The 23,613-nt window shown below is 46.3% G+C and overlaps 1 protein-coding gene across 1 annotated transcript; it reads left to right on the forward strand.

Annotated features, from left to right (window-relative positions):
- The first annotated feature begins 6,885 nt into the window (after window positions 1-6,885).
- On the forward strand, window positions 6,886-22,943 carry LOC147663765 (uncharacterized). The gene is made up of 2 exons (XM_086950211.1): window positions 6,886-8,612; window positions 22,668-22,943. Exons 1-2 carry the CDS (start codon window positions 8,286-8,288, stop codon window positions 22,941-22,943), a joined length of 603 nt encoding a protein of 200 aa, XP_086806337.1. The 5' UTR covers window positions 6,886-8,285.
- Window positions 22,944-23,613: the final 670 nt, after the last annotated feature.

Consider the following 23,613-nt stretch of genomic DNA (forward strand, 5'->3'; position numbering starts at 1 on the left):
CAAAGGTTTTATAATGTGCGAAAACCCCATTATCCACTGTCTACAAAAGGACGTTAATCCTATGAAGGCACGTACATCTCTCTGAGTGCGGGGGACTGGTGTATCTAAAATTGCTTGAATTCGATCAGATGTTAATGCACGCCCCTCCTTAGACAAAAGATGACCGAGGTAGGTCACCTTGGGTCTACAGTATTGAAGCTTTTTCTTAGAAACCTTTATTCTGTGCCAGAAAAGAAAGCAACGCAATCGTACTCTCCTCACATTGTGCGTAAGAATCTGCAGCAAGCAGAAGGTCATCCACATATTGGATAAGGACAACCCCAGACTGTAACTCAAAAGAATCAAGCTGTCTTTTCAAAGCCTGGCTGTAGATGCTCGGGCTCTCAGTGTAACCTTGAGGAACACGACAAAATCTATACAATTTATTATTTAACGTGAAGCCAAACAAATATCTGCTATCAGGATGGACAGGGATGGAAAAGAATGCGTTTTTCAAATCAATTACACTAAAGGTCGTGGCCGTTGGTGGCACCAGTGTAAGCAAGGTCGTAATATCGGACACCACCGGGTATTGGGGAATGACAATTTTGTTAATCTCTCTCAAGTCAATAATAAACCGATAGACTTTGTCGTCAGTATCTCTCTTAAGAATCGGGAGAATAGGGCTGTTACAAACATTATAAGGAACCTCCTCCACCACTCCTGCAGTTATCAAATCTTGAACAATATGTGTCAGGGCAATTTCACCTTCCCTCGAAATCTTATACTGTGGCACCCGTGGCAGAGAGGCCCCCTCCTTAACAGTAATGTGAATAGGTGGAATACGCATCTCTCCCACATCCGTATCTGAGGTCGCCCATAACGTGTGCGGGAGAGAGGCCAAAGCTGGAATGTCCAGTATAGTGCAAAATCTATCCGAGTCAGGGTAGTTATCGTGTAGGATAACCCGCACTCCCTCAGGAGCGCACCGTATCGTTGCTCGAAAATACTTAAGCAAGTCAATACCCAGGATATTATCTGGTGTATGGGGCGATAGCAAAAATTGACCAAAACTAAAAAATTTGTCAAGACAAAGTGCAAGGGGTTTTGACATTGGGCTAGGGGAGGGTGTGCCATCAAACCCTACACATGTTATCATTTCGCCAGACAGGGGAGCCCTCGGAACCAAGTTTTTTGACAAAGCGCTACGAGTAGCCCCTGTGTCGACTAGAAATTGATCAGTAGAACCCAGAATACCCGCTGTTACATATGGACCCTTCTGATCTACCGGCACTTCAATTGATTCCGTACCCCATCCAACGCAGTCCTATGCATGCACATAATCCTGGTGCTCCACATTCTCACCCTCCGATATCTGATATTGGTTTCGTCTATCAAAAGTATTTCGTTCGTCCTGGCCACGGCCCCTTTCCTCAACCCTTCCACGATCACCTCCACCACCTCTCGTCCCCGTATAACTGCCTCTCGACCTACCGCCTCCTCGACCACGCTGGCTACGCTGCTCACGAAGTACCGGACAATCTTCAGCCCAATGCCCAAACTCTTTACAATAGGCACATTGATTCTCCGCTATATCCGTACGACCATACGACGTATTTCCTCCACCTCATCTACCTCTATCATTCCCTCTACCCTGTGTTCCCCGAACCTGCGCCAACATCACCTTCGTTTTCAATTCTTTCACCTTTTTATCAACACTTTCTTTAGCCTCTAACTCCTGCCGCTCATAATACTGAGCCATAGTTAACAAAGATGCAGGGGTCGCCGTGGCCCAGGAACTTTCACTCGATTTCAATCGTTTTGCAATCTCCGGTAGGAGATTAGCCACGTACTTCTCTACGAACAAATGCCGACCCGTATCGTCTGTTAAAGATTGACCACTGTAATCATGAAACGCCTCTTCAAAGCGTGTAAAGAAATCTGAAACCGTTTCATCAGGCTTTTGTTTGCACGAAGCTAACATGGTCCAATCGATCTTTTTAGAAGGTACGAGCGTTTTCAATTTATTTAAAATAGCCGCCGGGAGGTCTAAAATCAACTGGCAAGGCTTACATGCCGGTTCCCTATCCAAATCAGCAGCATTTATTTCTTTCCATGTCCGCCCGAGTATGGTTTCATCATTATTTTTACGAATTTGTCTCCACATATCAGGCGGAAGAATTAACCCAAAAAACAGATCTATGTCGACAAGAGTCATCACACAAGAGGAAATAGCCCCTTCCACCCCTTCGTAGAATGCCGCCGGATTTTTCCGAAGGTCAGGTAAAGAATTTTTCAATGCCATAACATCTGCTCTATTCCAAGGTGTATACACCCAGTTATATATAAAATATCCCTTCGCATCCTTGGACAATTTATCATCATCTGTACCTTCCCCTTTTGGTGGAACATACAAAGGTGCGGCTTCACGCATAGGCATAACATGCAGTGCAGAACTCTTATCTGAACCCCGGAGAGAACACTCCTTAGACTGCCCATTGGACTCCAGCTCGGACTCCTTTTTCTTTTTCCGCTCCTCCCGCAATCTGGTAGTCTCATCTCGCAGCTGGATCAGTTGCTTGTAAAAGGCATCAACATCTGCAAGATCAAATAAACCTTTATCCAGATTCTCACGATGAACTGGCACAGCTTTAGATTCTAACGTATCTGAAAGTTGACGATATGCAGTAACAACTTCATCTGCCAAATTAGCCAGAAAATACAGTAATTCATGATCCGTCCATCTACCCCTTTCCGTAACAACCTCAGACTGAGAAACATAGTTCGTATTCACTTTATGAGCCCAACTACGTAAATGTGCGGATCTCTCCTCAGAAAACCTTACAGCAGATACACCCTTCTTTTCCGGCTTATCCTGTCCATCATCCTCCGAATCTGCAGCTGGAGCCGTAGGCGAAACGTACGGAGGCGGTGACCGATCTAGCAATGAAAAATCATCAATTTCATTATTAAGGACAGGATAAAGCGGCCGGCGAATAGGGAATTGACCAGTCATTTGCAATTTACGTTCCCGTTCCTCCCTCTCTTTCTTCTCCTGAGCCTCTTTTTCCTCAAGCTGTAAAGCCTTATCCCGAGCAGCCTTGCGCTGCTCTTTGTTCCCCAAGGCAACTTCACGTTTCATTCGCTCACGCACCGCTTTCTCCCACATTCGCACACAATCAAACATGTTTTGTCTAGACCTGCGTTGAAACAAACATTGCTCCACAAACTGTACTTTTCGTAAATCGAACGATCCATGTAGAGGCCATTGCAATTCAGGATCAGACTTTGTATACTTATGCCATAATTTGCTGTACATTATAGGGGGAAGGCCAAATTTTATGTACATATCACGGTTTGGTGTTCCTTCTGGGGGAGCCGGCTGTGCTTCTGCTAACCTAATTGTGGTACCATTTCCAAGACAGCACATCCCTCGGAGTGTGCTTAAAACAGGCATGTTCAAAAAGTATCACGAAAGCGTGACACCGTATAAAATGGCACTTACAGTACTCCACACAAATGTGCCGTTCAAAGGAAAGAAACAAAATTAGAGAAACATCTCTACATGCCTGCCTATGTGAAGTGCACTGCACATATAAATTCGAAGATCACAAAATCACAAACGTTAGCTAACTCAAGTCAAAATCATAGGTCATAGGACTCCGGCAAGCGTCCGAAGACTACCTTACCGATCACAAATCATAGAACTTCAGTAAGCGTCCGCAGACTACCTTACCGATCACAAATCTTACCCAAAATCTCAAATGTCCAGATTCCAACTGCCAAGGTCTTGTAATCGAATCAGCCAAACGGCACTTTCCCAGCAACGCAGACGATCAAAAACTCAGTCGGAGACCGGCGCCACCTGGAAGGTCAGATCGGAAGGAAAGGAAGAAACACCGCGGGTGCCAAGACTCGGGTCACTCGGTGGCAGCGTACGCGTCCATGGCGAGTTTCCAAACCTTCGTCACGACCTCTCCTTCGGGCATCCGAGTCGCCGATGAGTCCCTTCGTGGTCGCCAATTTGTAGTAATCAGGGTTCCCAAGGCCTACATGCTCCGTAGATAACCCACTTACATTCAAGAACTGTTGGCACGGAAACTGTAAAATTCAAAGAACAAGTTTATTAAGACCCCATGGGGTGGTGGTACACTCCTACAGCACCCTTCGGTAATGCAAGAAGTATCACACCGAACATCGGTGTGACTCGTTCTTTTATACAGTTTACAGGTAATAAAAGATAGGCGGCACAAAGTTACAAAGCGTTATGTACATATATGGTCATGTTTTGGAACACAGCCAGCTCATTGGAGGGTTACAACCCCGCTGGTCAGTTTGGCGGCACATTCCTGAGGGACGACTGGTCAGCTGGGACTGCGCATGTACGGGTTGACCAGTACTAAAAATAGCCTGTTGCTGGGCAAACTCGAGTGGTCAGTGGCACGGACAACGGACTAAAGGGCACGCTAGCCACGAGGCAGCTTATGGTCTAAGATGGCCGCCGTAACCTACAAAATGGCGTTTTCATGTATAGCCAATTTAAGCGGGAAAACGTGTAGCACAGCTAAGCGCTAACTCGGCCATTGTCAAATTACGACACCTGGCTCGAGGTTGCACGCCACCAAGACAAACAAACTGAAAGGGAAGTAAGGACCGGTGGGGGAATTGAACTGAAGAATGGGTGAGGGGGAGGGGGAGGGGCCATAAGTGTGGCAGGGTATGCTCAGACGTGAGTCCCTTGCTCACTTTGCCACTGGATTCAAGCAAGTCGGGCTGAAGACGGCTGGAATGCCAGAAACCGGTCCTCGGAAGCTTGTTTCCGGTCCAGGGAAGACATGGCTTGGCAGTTCGGGCTGGACTGTTCCCATGAGGCACAGGGTCAGACTAATTTGCATGTAGCCATGTCTGAACTGGGGTGGCAGAGTGGGCTAAAGAACGGTGATGGATTAAACCCAGATCTTTTGACTGGGTGTGAATGTTTGATTGATTCAGATGCTCCGTCCATCACCACCCCCTTTTGTACCACATGCCTCCTGAAGCGGCCTTCATGCTGCCGGCATGCCAGTAACCAGACCCACAGAAACATCTGTTCAGATTTTTTTGTTTTAAGTTCCAGAACACACAGTAATATAGAAAAAGAAAGGTGCGCGGCCGCCACAGTAAAAGATAAGGCGCAGCGTGGGCCATGTTGATCAAAGAAAACATGACGCACATCTCCCGAGGCTATCGGCATACTGCCACCATGCCAGTAACCAGACCCACAGAAGCACTTGTTCAGATTTATTTTAAAAAGTTACAGAACACAAAGTAATATAGAAAAAGTGGGCACAGTGCTGATTCACAAGCTTATAAAAACCAGAAAAAACAAGTGGAAGAGGACAAGTCCTGGGGGCAAAACATGAGAGTTAACAATTCACAAAAATGGTGGGACAAGCAGTAACCATTATCCAATTGGAAGCAATGGTTTTTAAAGGACACCGACAAAAACCAATCAGAAGTTGGAGGTGGGCTGTAAGTCCACAGAGTTTATACAGCATCTCGAGAGACAGCGCATGTGCTGCCTAAGCTTGACCTAAAAAGGGTGGGACTCAACGAGGATCCCTGGGGTGCTTCAAAATTAATGCAAAGGTTGTAGAGCGCTCTTATTTATTTATTTATTTATTTACTGGCATTTATAGAGCGCAAACAATTACCCTTGGGTGTCTCGGCGCTTGGAAGCTTCTCAGCTCCAGAAAGTCTATTAGACATTTGAGATCAGTTCCATTTATTCCTGCCTCCTTTATTCTCCAAATGAGGACTGGGTGGGATACTGTGTCGAAGACGGAGGTCAGATCTAGCAAAATCATTACTGCTGAGCCGCCTTGATCCAGGATTTATCTTAGCTCTTCAAGTTCCATTAAGAGGGCTGTCTTGGTACTGTTACCTGGCCTAAACCCAGTCTTGGTAGGATGCAGGATGTAAGTATTTCCAAGAAGGTGGAAGGTTGTCTATTCATGTATTTTTTGAAGAATCTTGCTCACCCCAAGAAGGATTGATATGGGGCAGTAGCTTTCCACCAGCAGAGGATTTGTTGTAGGCTATTTCAGGAGGAGTTTTACTACCACATGTTTCCATGCCAAATAGACCATACCCCTCTCTAATGACTAGTTGAGGAGATCTGTCACTTTGACTAACAAAATAATCCCTCCTTTTCTAAGGACATCTGAAGGGGATATATCTATTAGAGAACCTGATTTGATTGAGTTGAGGATCACCTCAGTTATCTCAATGTGCAGTTTACGGAAAGCTGTTAGTGTATAGCTTACTGATGCACTCGTGGAGTTGATAGAATATTGAGAAGTGTTTGTGGGAAGGGTAAGCAGGAAAGCAGAATATTGTTCACCTTTCCTAGAAATAACTCCGCTAGTGTGTTACACTACTCAACTGAGGGTGTGGGCCCTAAATAAGACTGTTTACTGGTTTAAACAATTCATTTGAGGTATTTGGAGTGTTTCCCTATGTGATGGTGAAATATGTTGTCCTAGCGTCTCTGATGGCATGCTGGTATTTTGTGTTGCTCTTTTGTATAAGGCCTGACTTGGCCCATCATACATTTTTCTCCACAGTCTTTCTGCTTTTTTTGCTTCTCTTTTTAATTCACTAATGTTGTTAGACTTCCAAGGGGCGCAACATGCAGGGTGGCCTGGTCCTGCTAACTTCATAGGGATCAAGCCATCTAGAGGGTCACTAAGCCAGTTCTCAAAGTTGTTATGTCGCTCATCCACTCCACCTTCCTTTTTTTTTTATTAACAGCATGAGAGCAGTTTCTGAATTTGTTAGGGGAGCTTGACTCCCACAGCAGACTCAGAAGTGGAACACCGAAACTGCCTTTTATTTATTACTTTTTTTTTTTTTACTTTTGATGGGAGAGGTTGTTTTATTTGGGGCTTTCGGAGGGAAGGGATGTTGTATTTTGGGCTTTTGGAGGGAGTAGTGTTTTACTTTGAGGTTGTGTTTTTGGGAAGTGGTGGAGCACTTCACTCGCCCACCACTTTCAGAGGGTACCAGCCAGCCCTGAACTAGAGGGAGGAAAAGCACTCCTGTCACATGTGGGTGCACTGCTGACTAAACACGTTACCGAAGAAGATGTGTTTCCCAAAATAACCGGTCATCTCTCCGTCTGACCTGGCAGCATCCTCTTATTTCAGCCCAGTCAAAATCCTTTCTGGTTGGCAAGTCTCCCAGAAACCTTCGCGTGGCGCTAAGTGAGCAAACTGCTGTTCTGCAGGTGTATATCATTCAGATTGGCGCCCTGTCATTGACCCAGAGTGATCTCATTGGATGAGAGCTGGAAGGAGGATACGACGAGGCTGTGTGGGTCGGTCCCAAGCAAAAGGCCGCGGGATGTCCACAAAAACAGAACACAGGCTGCGTTGTCAGGTGTCATCCCTCAAACTATTTCTCTGCTTGGTTGTGGAGTGAGCCCTGTTAAAGCCGAGGACCGGGTCTGTGATGCGTACAGTTGAATCCGTCGTTTTAATGCTTCAATGCAAATCTTTGACAGCCCCAAATAAAGAACAACAAGAAAAAAAATGTACAAATACAAAATCTAGATAATTGTCAGTGGAAATCCCGAAGAACAACTGACGGAGAAAATTCTAACGACAACCTACTGAAAATGAAATTTCAAAGGAAAACGAACCCTTTTCACGATTTTAGAGAAGCGGTTATATTTTCATAATCAGAGAAGAAAATTATACGGAATGGAGTCCTTGTACTAGATCCTTATTCGTTATATCTATATATGTGTGTACATCACCAGGACTGGTGAATAAGGCTCTGACAGCTGAAGAAGATTATTTTGTCGTTTAATTTTGAATTTATGTTGAAGCTGACACCAACTTGCTCCGTGTAACTTGTGCCCAGCTACAGTTTACAGTTAAATAACTTCAAACTGAGAAGAAACGAGCATTTAACGGGTTCACAGCAGCCGCAGACTTAAATACAGTTGAGTCTGGACGGAGACTGGCGACGTCAACAATCTTCCAGTACAGAGGATAGTGTTTGGAAATATATATTCAGGAAGAACGAAGACATCGGACAAAGGCCTCCACACTTCTGCGTTGGATTGTGAAAAGAAAGTGTTAGTGCGGAAAAGCGAACCTTATTTGACAGCTGCAGTGTTCGTATATTATCTCTCTTGGCTCGTTTACGCTAACTGTCTAGTTTGCAGCACCGGAGTCCTCTTTTCATTGATTGTGACAATATAGCTTTCCGAAGACGCCTTTGACTAGTGAATCCGTTCAGAACCGATTGCGGGATTCAAAATGGATGAGCAGTGGCTGGTGTCAGTCTGCCTGGTCCTCTTCATCATTTTCATATTCATCCTCACTCGGAAGCCTAAACCCGAGGCGGAGGCCCCGGACACCGCGGCCTACGACCCGGCCCTGGCGTACGCCAGCTTCGGGGGCAAGCATCTGGAATGCAGCGAGGATGACATGGACAGGTGCGCGCAGCGACTCAATAAGGTCCTGTTTGTAGCCCCGCCGGAGGCCAGAAGAGCGGCCGCTACTTCTGAATCTAAAGAGCAAACCTCTGGAACCCGAGAAGCCGCGGCCGTCGATCCAATACACACCCATCCCCCCAAGGCTCAGGTATGAGGCAGGGCCGAGAGCGGGCTGCAGTGTCAGCCCCAGGTTGGGTTACGCGGAGCGCGGTAAATGTCAGGGTATTTATATTACTTCATGAGAAGGTCTTGCTGGGTATCTGAAAGCACAGCAAGATGATAATGCATGTTTGGAAGGAAGGGCTGTTTAAGGAGGTGTTTATTGTAAATTGTACACTGCTAACTCTACCAGCTCTAATTACTTGGGAAGAACTGAGGGCCAGATGTAGGTGGCCATTTACCGGCGGCCGTTACCGACCGGTAAATGGGTTTTTGGGATGTAGGGGGCCAATTTTACCGAATCGGTAAATTTACCGAATCGGTAAAATACCGAATCGGTATTTTTACCGATTCGGTAACTTCTAGATGTAGGTGGGACTCTTCTGAGTCCAGAAGGCCTTTCAGATTCGGTATTTTACCACCCAATCCAATTGGGTGGTAAAATACCGAATCCAGGTGTGCATGCACATGTGTGCATGCACACCTATGCCATGTGACAGACAGGGCATGTCTGTGTGCCACATGGCACACATGCCTGTATTTGGGGTGCTAGAGGGTGTCAAAGTGACACCCCCTGCACCCTTGCTGGAATCGGTATTTACCGATTCTGTTAATACCGATTCGGTAATGCCCATTGATTCCTATGGGCTTCAATGCCCATAGGAATCAATGGGCATTACCGAATCGGTAATTACAGAATCGGTAAATACAGAATCTTAACGATTCGGTATTTAGCGATTCTGTCATACCTACACCCCCCCCCCTCTATTTTACCACTTCTTAAATACCGAATCGGTAAAATTCGGTATTTAAGAAGTGGTAAAATAAAATTACCTACATCTAGGCCTAAATGAGTGCTTACCTTCCTTGAGTCTTCCACCAGAGGGAGACATTTTCGAACAGCAGGGGAATTAGCCCCGCAGGGAAGGGATTAACAATGTTATATCCATGGCAGAAGGGCTGCAAGGCTAATAGAACATTCCATCCACTGAGAGTAGAATGTTCAATAATTAAAAGGGACAAACATGAAGACAACCACTGGAATGTTGAAGCTCCAAGCTTATTCCAGCCGTTATAAGCCCGAAGCTACACTATTGTCTTCAATGGAGCTCTCAACATTCTAGTGTTCTAATAGTACGTGGTCTGTGTGTTTTCTGGCTCCCTAAATAAGAATGTGAGCAGGAAGGATATTGTTCTCTCAGATGTGATGGTGATTTTGAGGCCAGAGAATGGATCCTACAAAAAACAGAACTCTGGTTGGGCGGTGAGCGAGACCTCTCAGCATTGTGAGTGCTGCACACCCAAAATGAATTGAAGGGCAAATGTGGCTCATTAATGTACTGTGGAGAGCAAGCCATTCACTTTGCAAATGAACTTTCAGGTACATTATCGGGAAAGCAATTCATTTCGAGGATCATGTCTGAAGTACCATTAAAATGTATGTCTTTGAGTCAAGGTTTTAAGCCAGGTCCCTGCAGTGCAGAGGGACCCTCTTCCCCTTCAGCTTGAGGCCTGTGATTATGTGTAAAGTTCCGCTCACCCCATTTTGTAGATCAGTCTATCATTTTCCATTGTTACTTTGAGCACAAGAAGTACAAGAGGTACTTTTTTTCTTTTGAGACAGTAAATCAAGTAAGTGTGTGACAGATATTAGGGTTTCATAGTGCTCTGTTACTGGCTTTATATGAGAATATTCAATGTAACTTGGTCATGTTTCTTCTACTGTGGACAGTGTACTTGTGTTCACAATCACTGATCAAAAATTCGCAGGATTTGGGTGCACGTTTATGCAGTGTGTTTGTGTTGAGAGAGAGAGAGAAAGTATTTTGAACCTATTCTACCACTCAACCGGGGCTGAATTTTGGTAATGTGAAGTTTGCTGATGCGTTACAATATTTGCTGGCCCTTGCTTTAGGAAGCTTGTAAGACCTGAAGTTGACGGTCGTAAGTAGTGTCTCAGTTTCGGTTGAATTCGAATGAGAATATTTTAGGTTTTCAGTCATTTGTATTTAGATTTTGTTAATGAAACATGTTACAAATGTGGGTCTCTAGTTGCAAGGGCTTGCACCTTTGTCCAAGTAGGGACCCTTCTTCCTAGTCAGGATAAGGGAGTTACACTCCTAAAATAACCCCTGCTCACCCCTTGGTCGCTTGGTACAAGCAGTAAGGCTTATCTTAAAGGCAGTGTGTAAAGCATTTGCACATAACCGACAGTAATACAGTGTAAGCACTACAAAAGGACACCACACCAGTTTAGAAAAATAGCCAATATTTTTATATACAAGACCAAAAACGAGAAGGTTCCACAATACAGTACTTTTTTTTTTTTTTTTTTTACTTTATTCGGTAGTTTTATAAAAACACCATAAAAGTTCAGAAAAAAACAGTTACAAGTTTATCAGAAAAGTTAAAAACTGTTAAGTATGCATTTGTTTAAAAGAAAGCATATTAAAAATAGCAAGCGCTTCTCAGTTCCGTTTGTGCAAGTTTTTTCGACATTTATGGTAACATGCAGTTTTCCTATTATCTCAGTTCCTTCGTTTACGCGAAGTAGCAATGTTATTCATACTTATAAATTTGTGCGATGGCGTATACAAAATTTAAGATAGAATACAATCGCTTTAGCATAGTTTTCATTTTCAAGGTACTGAAGTGCCAGATACGCTGGGCGACATTGACGAAGACCCCAGAACTTCAAAATAGGCAATATCCATTGTTTACGAGGCTCAGTAAAGAATTTGCAGAATAACATTGTGTGTATCGTTGATTGTGAGGACACTAGATCACAAGGGCACATAGGAAGTGTGGATGTCCTAACATTTTGCTCTGGAAATGCAACCAATAAATGGAACAGGTCAAGTCTAAAACGGGTGAGCAGCATTCTTTCAAACTGTGTTAATTTAAAATTCAAGTAGGGTTCGACGGTAAACACGGTCTGGACTAGTAAGGAGTGTTGGACAGATGGTTTATGGACCTCAGATAATAAGCGTAACTGACGTAGATGAATTAGGCACTCCCTTTTTAGGTTCTTTTTTGGGATTTCCTTTATCAGCGATGGATGATCAAAGTACTTCCTATATCCAAGATCTGTTAGAAACGCTTTGACATAGGACAGCCATTTGATCTTCTTAGAGTAGTCTAACGTTAAGATGTCTTGAATGATTGCCCTGGTCAAATGGCATTGCTCGGTAACCCATATTCTACGCCACAGCATTATTGGCTGCAATTTTATAATGTCTGTGATGTAGTCAATGCCCAGCTCAGTATGGCAGGCATAGGTGGAACAAGTTTTTGGCACCGCCAACAAATATCTCAGGAAAAAGTTCTCTATTCTTTGAATTGAGTCCACGTTTGTAAAGCCCCAAATCCCCGCCCCATATGTTGCCGTACTTACACATTTTGAGTTATATATTTGCAATAATTCTTTAATTGGTCGCTGCCCCAATCTCTGCGAGAAGGTTTTTAGCGAGGATGTCTCTCGGAGGAATACCAATTTTCTTGCGTTGATAGCTGGGGTCCATTTAAATTTTTCGTCAATGACGATCCCTAAATAGGGATAGGTTTTGGTCCTATCCAGATGTTCACCCTGTACCAATAGCTTCCTGTATTTTACATTTCTTTTCTCCCCTGCGTGCATTGTGTAAGTTTTTTTTGCGTTTAATTTCAAATTCAGACTTGTCATAAAGGCACAATATCTATTCAAGGCCATCTGTAGTTCATTTGGTGTTCTTGCTAAAATAACAGCATCGTCGGCATATAGGAGTGCTGGTATCTGCCGACGAGCTATTAACGGGAGGTCCTTGCTGCCTTGTAGCATGGCAGCCTCCAAGCCGTTCGTATAAAGGGTAAATAGAAAGGGGGCCAGTACGCACCCCTGCCTGACCCCCTTTTCCACCCTAAAGGTGTTAGTGAGCTCACCCTTCTTCCCGAATCTTACCCTGCCTGTAGTGCCTGTGTACAATTCACGGAGAAAGTCCACAATTGGCGTGGGAACTCCCATTTTCAAGATAATATTCCACAGCGTTGAGTGTGCCACGCAATCAAATGCTGCGGAGAGATCAACGTATGCCATATGGAAAGAAGACCCTTTGGCTTCCAGATATTTGCCCGCCAGTAGGGACAGTTTTAGGGCCTGATCAACTGTTCCTAGTCCCTCCCGGAAACCGTATTGTAGGTCTGAGATGATTTTGTGATCGGCAGCCCACTCCTGGAGGCGGTCGAGGAGTATTCGTCCTGCCATCTTGCCTAATGAATCCAGGAGGGAGATCGGCCTATAGCATGTTGGACTGTTTCGATCTCCTTTCTTAAAAATAGGTACCAACGTTGATGTTTTCCAAGACTCCAAAATGCCCACTTCAATGGTGGCGTTCAGGACGTTAGTTAGTAGAGGGGTCCAAAGATCTGGGAGGTGTTTAAAAACGTCAACAGGAACACCATCCGGGCCTGGGGCTTTAGCTGATTTTGAGGATTTTAAGGCTTTTTGGACCTCTTCGTGGGAAAAGTGAAGATTTAAAGGATAGGCGATGTGTGGCAGAAATTCAAGCTGATCTGTGTCTTCGGTCGGATCTTTCGCAAAGACTTTTGTGAAATGGCTCACCCATTCATGCTGACCTATAGCTACATCAATTGATGGAGAATTGTCTTTCTCTGTTAAAAATGGGGAACAAACTACCTGCCAGAACAAGGCACTATTATTTAGTTCCGAGCTTTGGATAAGTTTTGACCATAGTTCAGCTTTCACTTCTTTTTTCCTGTTGTTTAAGGCAGCTGTGTACTCCTTTCTGAGTCTGATGATTTCAACTCTGTCCCTATAATCACTATTCAGAGCTTCCTTTAAGCGTGTAGATGCTTTGGTGCATGCTGAGTTGAACCAACCTTTCTTTGGCTGGGGCCTTTGTTTGTGCCTCCTGGTTAGTTCTTTTTGTATACTTGTTGTGATTCTCAGGAAGCTTATTATAATTTCGCTTGATTGTGTGGTAGAGTCCAAGCAATTTATAATATCAGTTTGGTTATTTATGACTATTTTTTTAGTTGTTACTTCTTTGTCAATATTGCCCCACTTCAATGTAAAGCCATTCAAAGAGCCTAATTCTAAATCACTTTGATTTAGAGCGGTCAAGATGTCATATGGTTTGTTCGTTATTGTTTCAGCAAGAACCATAATGATGGGAAAATGGTCACCTAGAGGATTGCTAGGGACCTTGAAATCTTCTACGATGAATCCTATGGGTGGTGAAACCAGTATAAAATCAATTAGGCTTATTAGACCTCTTCCGTTGAATGTGGGCTGGAATTGAACAGGTGGAATCTTTATTTCATTAGCAAAACTTAGTTCTAGTTCAGCCATGATTTCGTTCATTGTTTCCCCCACATTAGAATGTGTAAAGTGCGTAAGGTTTGTATCAGCCTCATCACTGATACCGCACTTATTGTTATCGCTATTGCTACACAGATGAAGGTTAAAGTCTCCTCCCCAGATTATTGTGCATGTCTTTTTAATGTATTTAGTTCGTTGCTCTTGTAATGTTGCAGAGATCTCTGGGAGTAGAGTACTCATATCAGAGTGAGAGAGGTGGTTATAAAAGTTTATAATAAAATAGAGTCTTTGTTTGGTGACCTTTACCACTATAATCTGAAAATTTGTATCTAATCTTAAGGGGATTATCTCATCCACGGGAAGGGTGTTTTTAATATAAGTAGCTAAGCCTCCGCTATTTCTGCCAGAGGTTGATTTCTTCGCAGGTGACCAGAAAGTTTTAAAGCCCAATATGTGTATTGGCCTTATGGCCCACGTCTCCTGAAGGCAGATACAACCGCTCAAATTGATCTGGCTCAGGAAATCGTGGTCACTCTTCTTTGCGGAAAGACCTGCGATGTTCCAAAAAGTAAAATGGATCTGCAAAGTATCTGCAATGGGATCAACGGAATTGCCTGTGTTAGCCAACCGTTCAGCGGCTTCCCGATTAATTGGGGCCGATGTTACAGTTGGCGTAGCATCGTGATTAGTTTTTGAACAATTGGGATAACTGGGGGTTAGAGGCAGGTACGTTGGAGATGTTTCGAGGATAGGGCGTGAATTAGATAATAGGGTCAGCTCTGAATTAGATGGTAGTGAGAATTCCCTGGTGGAATAAGAATTGGGAAGTCAATCGTTAAAGTCTAAACCGGAGAGAGCATTAAATCTATTGAATGTTGGAATATTAAAAGGAGTAGCTAGTGGGGGAGCTGCTTGTCTCCATCGATTATCTCCATTCTCTTGATTAGGGGTTTCAGAGAGATAAGGATGCGTAGCTGGCGGTATGGGCGTTTGGCTCTGATGCCACTGTACTGAGCCTGTTGGGTATAGGAACTTAGAATTCTGGTAGGAAATGGGAGGGTAAGAAGTTGAGGGGTAGGATCTTTCTGAAAAAGGGTTCATAGAGGTAGGCGGAATATTGTTGTTTGTGTTTAGTAAGTGCCTATAGAAATAGCCCAATGGGAGAAGGGTTGTATTGAATTCCCATGTGGAGGGTGGGGGTGCCTTAGCTAGTGTCTTGTCGGCCCACTGGGGATTTCTAAAGGTAATAGCTACGCAGTCCCCCTCAAATTTTTTACGTAGGGGGCCTATCCAGCCTACTCTTTGCGTGTGGGAAATTTCCCCAGCACATTCTATTGGGAAATTGCAGTTCAAACTTAACCAATGAAGTACCTTGTTTTTCAGGGATGATGTTGTTTCACTCTGTTCGTGTTTGAGTGTTGGTACGTTTACCAATACAAGGACATAGGCTCCACATTCGGGGGGAAGGGTGATGCGTGCCGGGATCTGTCTAGACCTATATGGTTGTTCATATGGTATCTTTGGCTGCTGGGACTTTGCGGTCGAATGGTTGGGTTGTGTGGGTTTCTGTGTGGATTTCTGTGATCCTTTTTGAGATGATAAGTGTATGTTCCCTGGTTGTGCGTTGGCTGATTGGGTGTTCGTTTTGGAAGTAAGTGATGTACTGTTAGACGTTGAAGGTTTGTTTGCAACGGTTGTACTGTTGCTATGGGGATTCTGTTTCGGGAGAGTTATTGGCGTAGGTATGGATTTCTTTACTGTGGCTGCCTTGGGATGGGTGGCAGTCATAGGGGCCGAAGAAGCTAGGGTGGTAGTGGGTGGTGTGAGATGACTAGTATTATTGATTAGTCTTGCCATCTGCTTTTCGATATTGTTTAGGGTTCGCTCTATTGGTATTAATTGAGTTTTTATAAGGTCCTTAATTATATCTAGCACTTGTGAGTTAAGCTCAAGATAGTTTGAGTTGGCAGCACCATGACCCCTATGAACGTCGTCAGATGGTACAACTGAAACAGAGGGGTCATCCACATTAACCGACGATGAGTGGCTTGCGTTATTCCGGTAGTTATTGCAGGGCGTTTTTTTGGACCTTGTACGCTTTGGTAGACTTTTTTGCTTAGTCATGTTCTTAACTACTGGTCTTGTGCTGTCTTGGTTAAGAAAAGGACCCTCCCTTATCTCCTTGTCGGTTTTTGATGGAGAAACTGCTACTGGAGGTGGGGACTCGGTTAAAGATTGCGACCCGGTCAGGGTTGGCAGGGGAATTTGGGTGGTTTGGGTGGGACTAATCACCAAAGTAGGTGTTTTTTCAAGGTCATCCAGAGTGTCTTCCCCAAGTGATAAATGAGTGACAGATAGGTCAACGCTCGTTGGAATGGTGTGGAGTTCAGCACGGGTTTCTCGCAATAATGGGACATTTGTTTCCTGTTGAGTGGGTGTTTTGGCTAGGGCCAAAAGGCCCATTGAGGATCTTCGTGCTGCTGCGAGGTCCTGGGAGACACGTCTTTCTAGGAGTACAATCCCCTGATTGATCGCGTCATTAGCTGTGTTGATAAATTGGTCAATCGGCCCAATTATCGGACCCACTCCTTGTGCCGTCTTGTTCCTCATTGCCCTAGTTGTCATAGTGGCGCTGTAACACAGGTGTAATCTTAAGTGTTATGATCAAATCGGAACCAAGATGCAAATGGATAGCAATACGTAAATGGGGAAGAAAATGGGTTGGCCCAGACCAGACTTGCCCAGGCTTGAACGGGCTTAAACGGGCCCGCCCTTTGCCCGGGCTTCACCCCCGGGCTGCGGCCCGCGCGCGTCCCGCGATGCGCGTTGCTGGCCTCGTTTAAATCAGTAAGGAGTGAAAGGGGGCGTGGCACTGGGAGGGGGCGCGGCTCACGCGGGAAGAGGAAACAGCTGATGGACTTGACGCTGTTCCTCGCAGTCCCGGGTCCGCGCCTCTCACCTCCTCTGCGGCCTCGCGAAGGCTTCCTCCTCCCTCTGGTGGCACGATGGTTTTAGGCAAATGAAGAGCTACTCCTGTAACGTAATGCAGGTAGCAAAGGAACACTCGGTCAGAACCTCAATACGAGCGGCACCCGCGCAGCGGGGGCCGTGAGAGGTTTTAAAGTCCTTGATGGGGGCGGGCACTGGGAGGGGGCGCGGCTCACGCGGGAAGAGGAAACAGCTGATGGACTTGACGCTGTTCCTCGCAGTCCCGGGGCCGCGCCTCTCACCTCCTCTGCGGCCTCGCGAAGGCTTCCTCCTCCCTCTGGTGGCACGATGGTTTTAGGCAAATGAAGAGCTACTCCTGTAGCGTAATGCAGGTAGCAAGGGAACACTCGGTCAGAACCTCAATACGAGCGGCACCCGCGCAGCGGGGGCCGTGAGAGGTTTTAAAGTCCTTGATGGGGGCGGGCACTGGGAGGGGGCGCGGCTCACGTGGGAAGAGGAAACAGCTGATGGACTTGACGCTGTTCCTCGCAGTCCCGGGGCCGCGCCTCTCACCTCCTCTGCGGCCTCGCGAAGGCTTCCTCCTCCCTCTGGTGGCACGATGGTTTTAGGCAAATGAAGAGCTACTCCTGTAGCGTAATGCAGGTAGCAAGGGAACACTCGGTCAGAACCTCAATACGAGCGGCTCCCGCGCAGCGGGGGCCGCAACAGGTTTTAAAGTCCTTGATGGGAGCGGGCACTGGGAGGGGGCGCGGCTCACGCGGGAAGAGGAAACAGCTGATGGACTTGACGCTGTTCCTCGCAGTCCCGGGGCCGCGCCTCTCACCTCCTCTGCGGCCTCGCGAAGGCTTCCTCCTCCCTCTGGTGGCACGATGGTTTTAGGCAAATGAAGAGCTACTCCTGTAGCGTAATGCAGGTAGCAAGGGAACACTCGGTCAGAACCTCAATACGAGCGGCACAGTACTTAAAAATCTACATTTTTCAAAATATGCTTTAAAAATAGTTCCTTGATGCCGATAGCTCTGTCCGGGGCTATCACGGCGTCGTGAGCAAACAAATCCAAACTGTTCAGGCTAGTTGCGGTGTCTTGGACCAGCACCGCTGTTGGGGAGACCCGCCAACAGTACCTGTTAGAGATGCAGGGCGCCAAGGCCCTTGAAGTCACTCGCGTTGCAGGTCGTACTCCTTTCTGTTGATTTCAGGAGTGCTGGCATCGGCAGGCGTCTGGTGCGAAGTGGAAGCGGTGCAGTGTGCGGTGCCCTCAGGTCGCAGTGCGAGCAGCGGCACAGTAGCGGCATCAGATGGCGTCATCGGTGAGACCAGGGTCGCAGTGCTCGTCACTGTGCTGGCAGGTCACGGTACAAGCAGCGGCGGCGTCGTTGCTGAAGCGCTGTAATCGGCTGACGAATGGGAGTCGATGGTGCCGGCGTCGGTAGGCCAAGGCTGTGGTGCGGGATGAGGGCGGTGCATCGTGTAACTTTACGAGCAGTGCCCTAGAACAACGGTGCAAACAGCAGGGTTGATTTTGGCGTGGAGCAGCGGCATCGGGGAGGCCAAGGCGTCGTCGTAAAGCGAGGCGGTGCCCACAGGTAGCGGTGCGAGCAACGGCTCAGTGGCGGTGTTAGCAGTCATCGTCGGTGAGACCAGGGTCGCGGTGCAGCATTGCGGCGGTGCTCTCTGCGGTGCCCAGGCTTCGGCATGAAGGGAGGCAGTGCGGAGTGCGGTGCCCACTGGTCGCGGTGCAAGCTGCAGCTCGGTGGCGGCGGCACCAGGCTTCGGCGGTGAGACCAGGGTTGCGATGCTTCATTGCGGCGGTGCCCTCTGTGGTGCCTTCAGGACACAGATTTGGCAGCAGCGTCGTAGAGTTGCTTTTCTTCTGTCGCAGCACAAAATACACAGTCCCCAGTGCTGAGGGCAGAAGAGCTTGCAGTCTTTGCTGTTCGTGAGACTTCTTGAACAGGGGGCAAGCTCTACCTCAAGCCTTTGGAGAAACTCGCAAAAGTAGATTGCAGAAAGTTCAGTCCTTTCACTGCACAAGACAGAAACAGCCACTCTAGGGCAACACAGCAAAGCACACAGCAACCTGTTAGTTCCTCCTCACAGCTTCTACAGCTCTTCTTCTTGGCAGTCTTCTTGATCCAAAAGAGTTCTAAAGTTCAGGGGTCTGGATCCCTGTATTTGTATCCAAAAACATTTGATCCTCTTGGCAGAGGGTGTCTGTGCCCAGCCAGAAAAAGTTCTGCCTTCTCTGGTGTGATTTCCTGGCAGGGGGTGGAGGCGGCATTGTCAGAAGCAGACCAGGCCCTTTGAGGTGCAAGGTAATCTCCCTCTTCCCCCATCGCAGCCCAGGTCTATTCAGCCCTTTTCTGACCTACCTAGACTATCGGGAGCCACCCTTGCTTCCTAGCCATCTGTCGCCCAAAACCCAGACAGGCAATCCACATTCCAGCATAGGCACATAGGATGACTGAGCAAGAAAATACCCACTTCATAAAAGTGGTATTTTCAAACACAGAATGTAAAAATCATCTTTACTAAAAGATGCATCGATAGATTCTGAGTTCAGGCATACTAAATTTTATTTTCCCACCTATATTCCAGGGCCAGTTATGTTTATAAGATGTTATAAACAAACTTCCCACTCTGTCCTATGGGGAACAGGTAGCCTTGCAATAGTGAAAAACGAAATGGGCTGTGATTCACTATCAGGACATGCCACACATACCAGGGCATGTCCAACCTTTTACATACACTGCACCCCGCCCACATGGGTACTTTGGGCCTACCTTAGGGGTGCCTGACATGTAAGAAAAAGGAAGGTTAAGGACTGGCCAGTGTGTGCACGGGCCAAGTCGACATGACAGTTACAAACTGCGTGCAGACTCCGCAATGGCAGGTCTAAGGTACCTTTTCCGGGCTACTCACGTGGGTGACACAATCCATGCTGCAGGCCCACGTGTAACATTTGGTTCCCAGGACCTGGCACACTCTGTGCACTTTAGTAGAGGCTGACAAGAAACCCAAACAGCCAATCATGGAAACACCAATCCCTAACATATTTTACCACAGGAGCACTTTCACTTTACCACTGATCAGGAGTGCGAAAAGCATGCATAAACACTACGCCAGCAAAAACAGAGTCAAAACTGGGACGGCAGAAAGCAAAAACTCAGGGAAAACACGCCAAAAGATGCCAAGTCTAACACAACATAAGATGGGTACACCTGCCTAACATTTCCCAAACTGAACCCACCTCCCTCCCTACATGCCCTACCAGTGGAACATTATCAATTTGGTGTTACCGCCACCTGGGTACACTATACATGGCCATAACTGAATCTTACTCTTACCATTTCAGGAACATCCCTTCTATCTCCTTATGGGGAATAAGTGTATTTATCTTTGTTTACAAGGCCCACTACTCTCAGGCATCTTCGGAAATATGAGTACGTTATTGTCTTGATTAGGATAGACGTGTACCGGCCCCCATAGTCGGGTATACAGCCATTCCCTATCCAATATGATATATGCTAGCTGTTGTGTCACAACATTGAAACCTTCTGCAACCATACATCCAACTTTGGGGTTTGGACCCAGTTCCACTAGGAACACCCATTAGGCTGCTCATACACAGAACTGTGCACAGAGACCCAGGACCTCAGTGAATTGTGGTGTACCAAAAAACTCACCTCAGTAACTAGAACCACTAACCGACTAGCATCAGTCTCTCATTAGCTCTCCGTCCCATAGCGAAGCTACCAATGATTAGACAACCCAGAACATGTGACTTAGGTTACTCTCAGGAATGGTGGGAATCAAGAACACTCTTTCGTTTGTTATTCTCATACCAGTCCACAACGTGAGTAATTAGAGACACAGAAAAGTATAAAATGTTTATTTTAACAATTTGCTCTAAGATGCAGTATTTTTGCTAACATAAGCAGGCATATGATTACAAATAATACGATCAGCATTGTTACAATTCCATAAAACACAGAGGGAGAAATCATATTATAATGATAGTGGAAACAGGTCCTATAGTGCCTTGTGTACCACCCTCCCCTGCTAGAAACTAGGTTTTATAATAATAACAGAAGGTCTCTTAGGCTTGAATGGGGAACCCCATACCTCCAAGATCAGTAGGATCAGCAGAAGTGAATCACATCAGGATCAGCAAAGCTCTCTCTCTCTCTGGGAAAGTATTTTTTCCAAGTGCCCTAATCATGCATGCAGTGCAATATTAAAGGCGTTAGAATTTCAATTAGGTGCAGCTGTGTGCATGCTGTGTCTAGAGCGTGGGCAGATCAGCCCGAATAACAGCTTACATTGTTATGATAACCATGGAGGCTTCTGCACACAGTGTACAGACTGAGGTTGCAATGTAAGTCTAGGGATGTTGAAAACAAGCCTTTCTCATGTGAAAAAATTCAAGCAGTCTAACTTACAACAACAGTTACATGCAGTGTCGTGTGCAAAAGCAGCAACATGGCAAAATGGCGTTTAAACATCTGAGATCTGATGTTGATATCCCACAGCATAGTAGGGTGACCGTCCGCAATCATTTGCAGACATTTGGCGTCCCTTTGGAAAGCATGGCTGTGTTTTTGTGGTGAGTGCGGACGCTGCATACCCGTTTGAGCTTTTCTACTCCTGGGTTACCTTTCCTGCAGTAAATGCGGATAGTGGTACCTTTCATGTGAACACTCCAACTGCCGTGCCTAATGGGTATGCTCCATATAGGACACAAGAGATTCCAATTTCTGCTTGGCAGCATCGAGTTTGGTTTAATGGCGCCCTTCCCCACTCGGTAACGGCATTGGTTAGGTCCATTGTCTATTCCTGGGGCCACTTGGCCGGTTTTGGCTGGGTTCGAACTGCATCCACATCATCTGACAGTCATTATAACTGAGTTGCGTATACTCTTTGCCTCCCTCGTCGGAGTGCATTGGGCTTTAGTGCAATACGTTTCTCACAACGTCCAAGTGGGGGCACCTGGTGCTGCGGCGCATTCAGTTGGACTGGCGGGGATGAAGATAAGTCCCGTCTTGTTGAATTCGGTTATGGGCATGCGCCCCCAAGATAAGGATGATATGCCTTTTTGGCTTGCTGAGAAATTTGACCTACTGGAGGCGGTATTTCCTAACACGACTCCTGTTGAGAACACAGGATTCTGACCATTAGTTTGTAGAAAAACGTAGTACCAGAGGTAACCGATTGTGAGACCTGGGGTAAAATATTTGCGGCAGTCAATGTTAAGTGCTTTTGCACACCGTTCATGGCTGTCCTACCCTCCGTCATTAAGCGTGTCCATGATCAACGCGGTCCGGAGGCGGCTGTTGAATTGGGAATGAGACTCGTTGGAGTGTTTGACGTAGTTTCCGAACTCATCCTTGCAAATGTCAATGGGGATGCAGTGAACTTCCAGGTGTCTAATTCTTTACATGAGGTCCCCAATGCCGATAAACCCCGACAGTTACCGAAAATCATTGCAGAGGCTAATAAGACCATTGACCGCAATAGTTTGGGTGTTAAGCTTTTTGCTAAGGTTGCAGCTCAACCACAAACTCAGACGGCTAAGTCTACTAAAGACGACCGTCCAAACTTTCCCAAACAAACGTGGAAGTCTAAAAAAACGGGAAGCAACAGAAAAAACAAGGGGTGCGTCCTGCTTCGCCGGTACTTGCGTCTACTGAGTGCACGTATGATTTGGGCGACCGCACAAATAATAATTCACCTGATCGATTTCAGGTTCCTGATCAACGTTCTCCTCGTTCTGTGCAGGAAACAACGGTCTTGCAAACTGGTGGAGGAGACCGCGGCAAAGGTCGGGTGCCCAACAAGGTCGTAAGCAGCCTCGCCAGACAGAAGGTAAAGGCAAGCGGGACGACTTTTCAGTTTCAGAAAACGAAGGTTGCTACTTTGACTCCAAGGTATGCCACGGATAGTGAGAACGCAGCTTCGGAACCAGACATGGGCGCTAACGCTGCTCGGCAGCAAAGCGGAGGTTACTGTAGTGCGGCGAGCACTGCGTCCGTATCTGAAGGCGACAGCAACTGATACGTTCATTACTGTTGAGACAGCTGAAACTAGAATGGCTCCCCCTGACAGACTATTTGACATAGTCCTTTTAATTGAAGGTGACATAAAACGTACAATAAAAGGGATTTTTTGGGAAAATCTGACCTTTACATATGACATTTTGTTGGCAAAGGCAGACTGGCCCCCACCTTTCATTTTGGCCGCTCCGAGAGGGGAGGCGGTAATCCTCCCCAGTTTCTCTCACACAGTGCCGAAGGAGCAGGCGCAGAATTTTGCAGAAGAGGGGCTAAGGTGCTTGCACCGGCTTTGTACCATACTCAATGTGGATGGGACAAACTCTCCCCCAGACATGAGATTCCATTGTGGACGATGCCACAGCCACAACCCCAATATCCCATGCAGCGTGTAGCAAAAGCTCCAGTTGCGGAAATCCTGGAACATTTGGAATATCAAGTAGTGATTGAAACATGTGTGTCACCCATGAATAATCCTCTTTTTACTGTGACCAAAACTGATGGGTCGTACCGCTTGGTATTGGATTACCGGCACTTGAACTCTCATTGTCGGACCTGCACGGTGCAGAATACTCACAGTTCTACCCTTGTGGATAGTCTAGTGAGAAAACGGTTTAAGACCACACTTGACATATCCATTGCTTTTGTAGCCACAACCTGTCCTCTATTAGTAG

Source organism: Lissotriton vulgaris, unplaced genomic scaffold (genome assembly GCF_964263255.1).
Source record: "Lissotriton vulgaris unplaced genomic scaffold, aLisVul1.2 SCAFFOLD_3012, whole genome shotgun sequence".
Taxonomy (NCBI): domain Eukaryota; kingdom Metazoa; phylum Chordata; class Amphibia; order Caudata; family Salamandridae; genus Lissotriton; species Lissotriton vulgaris.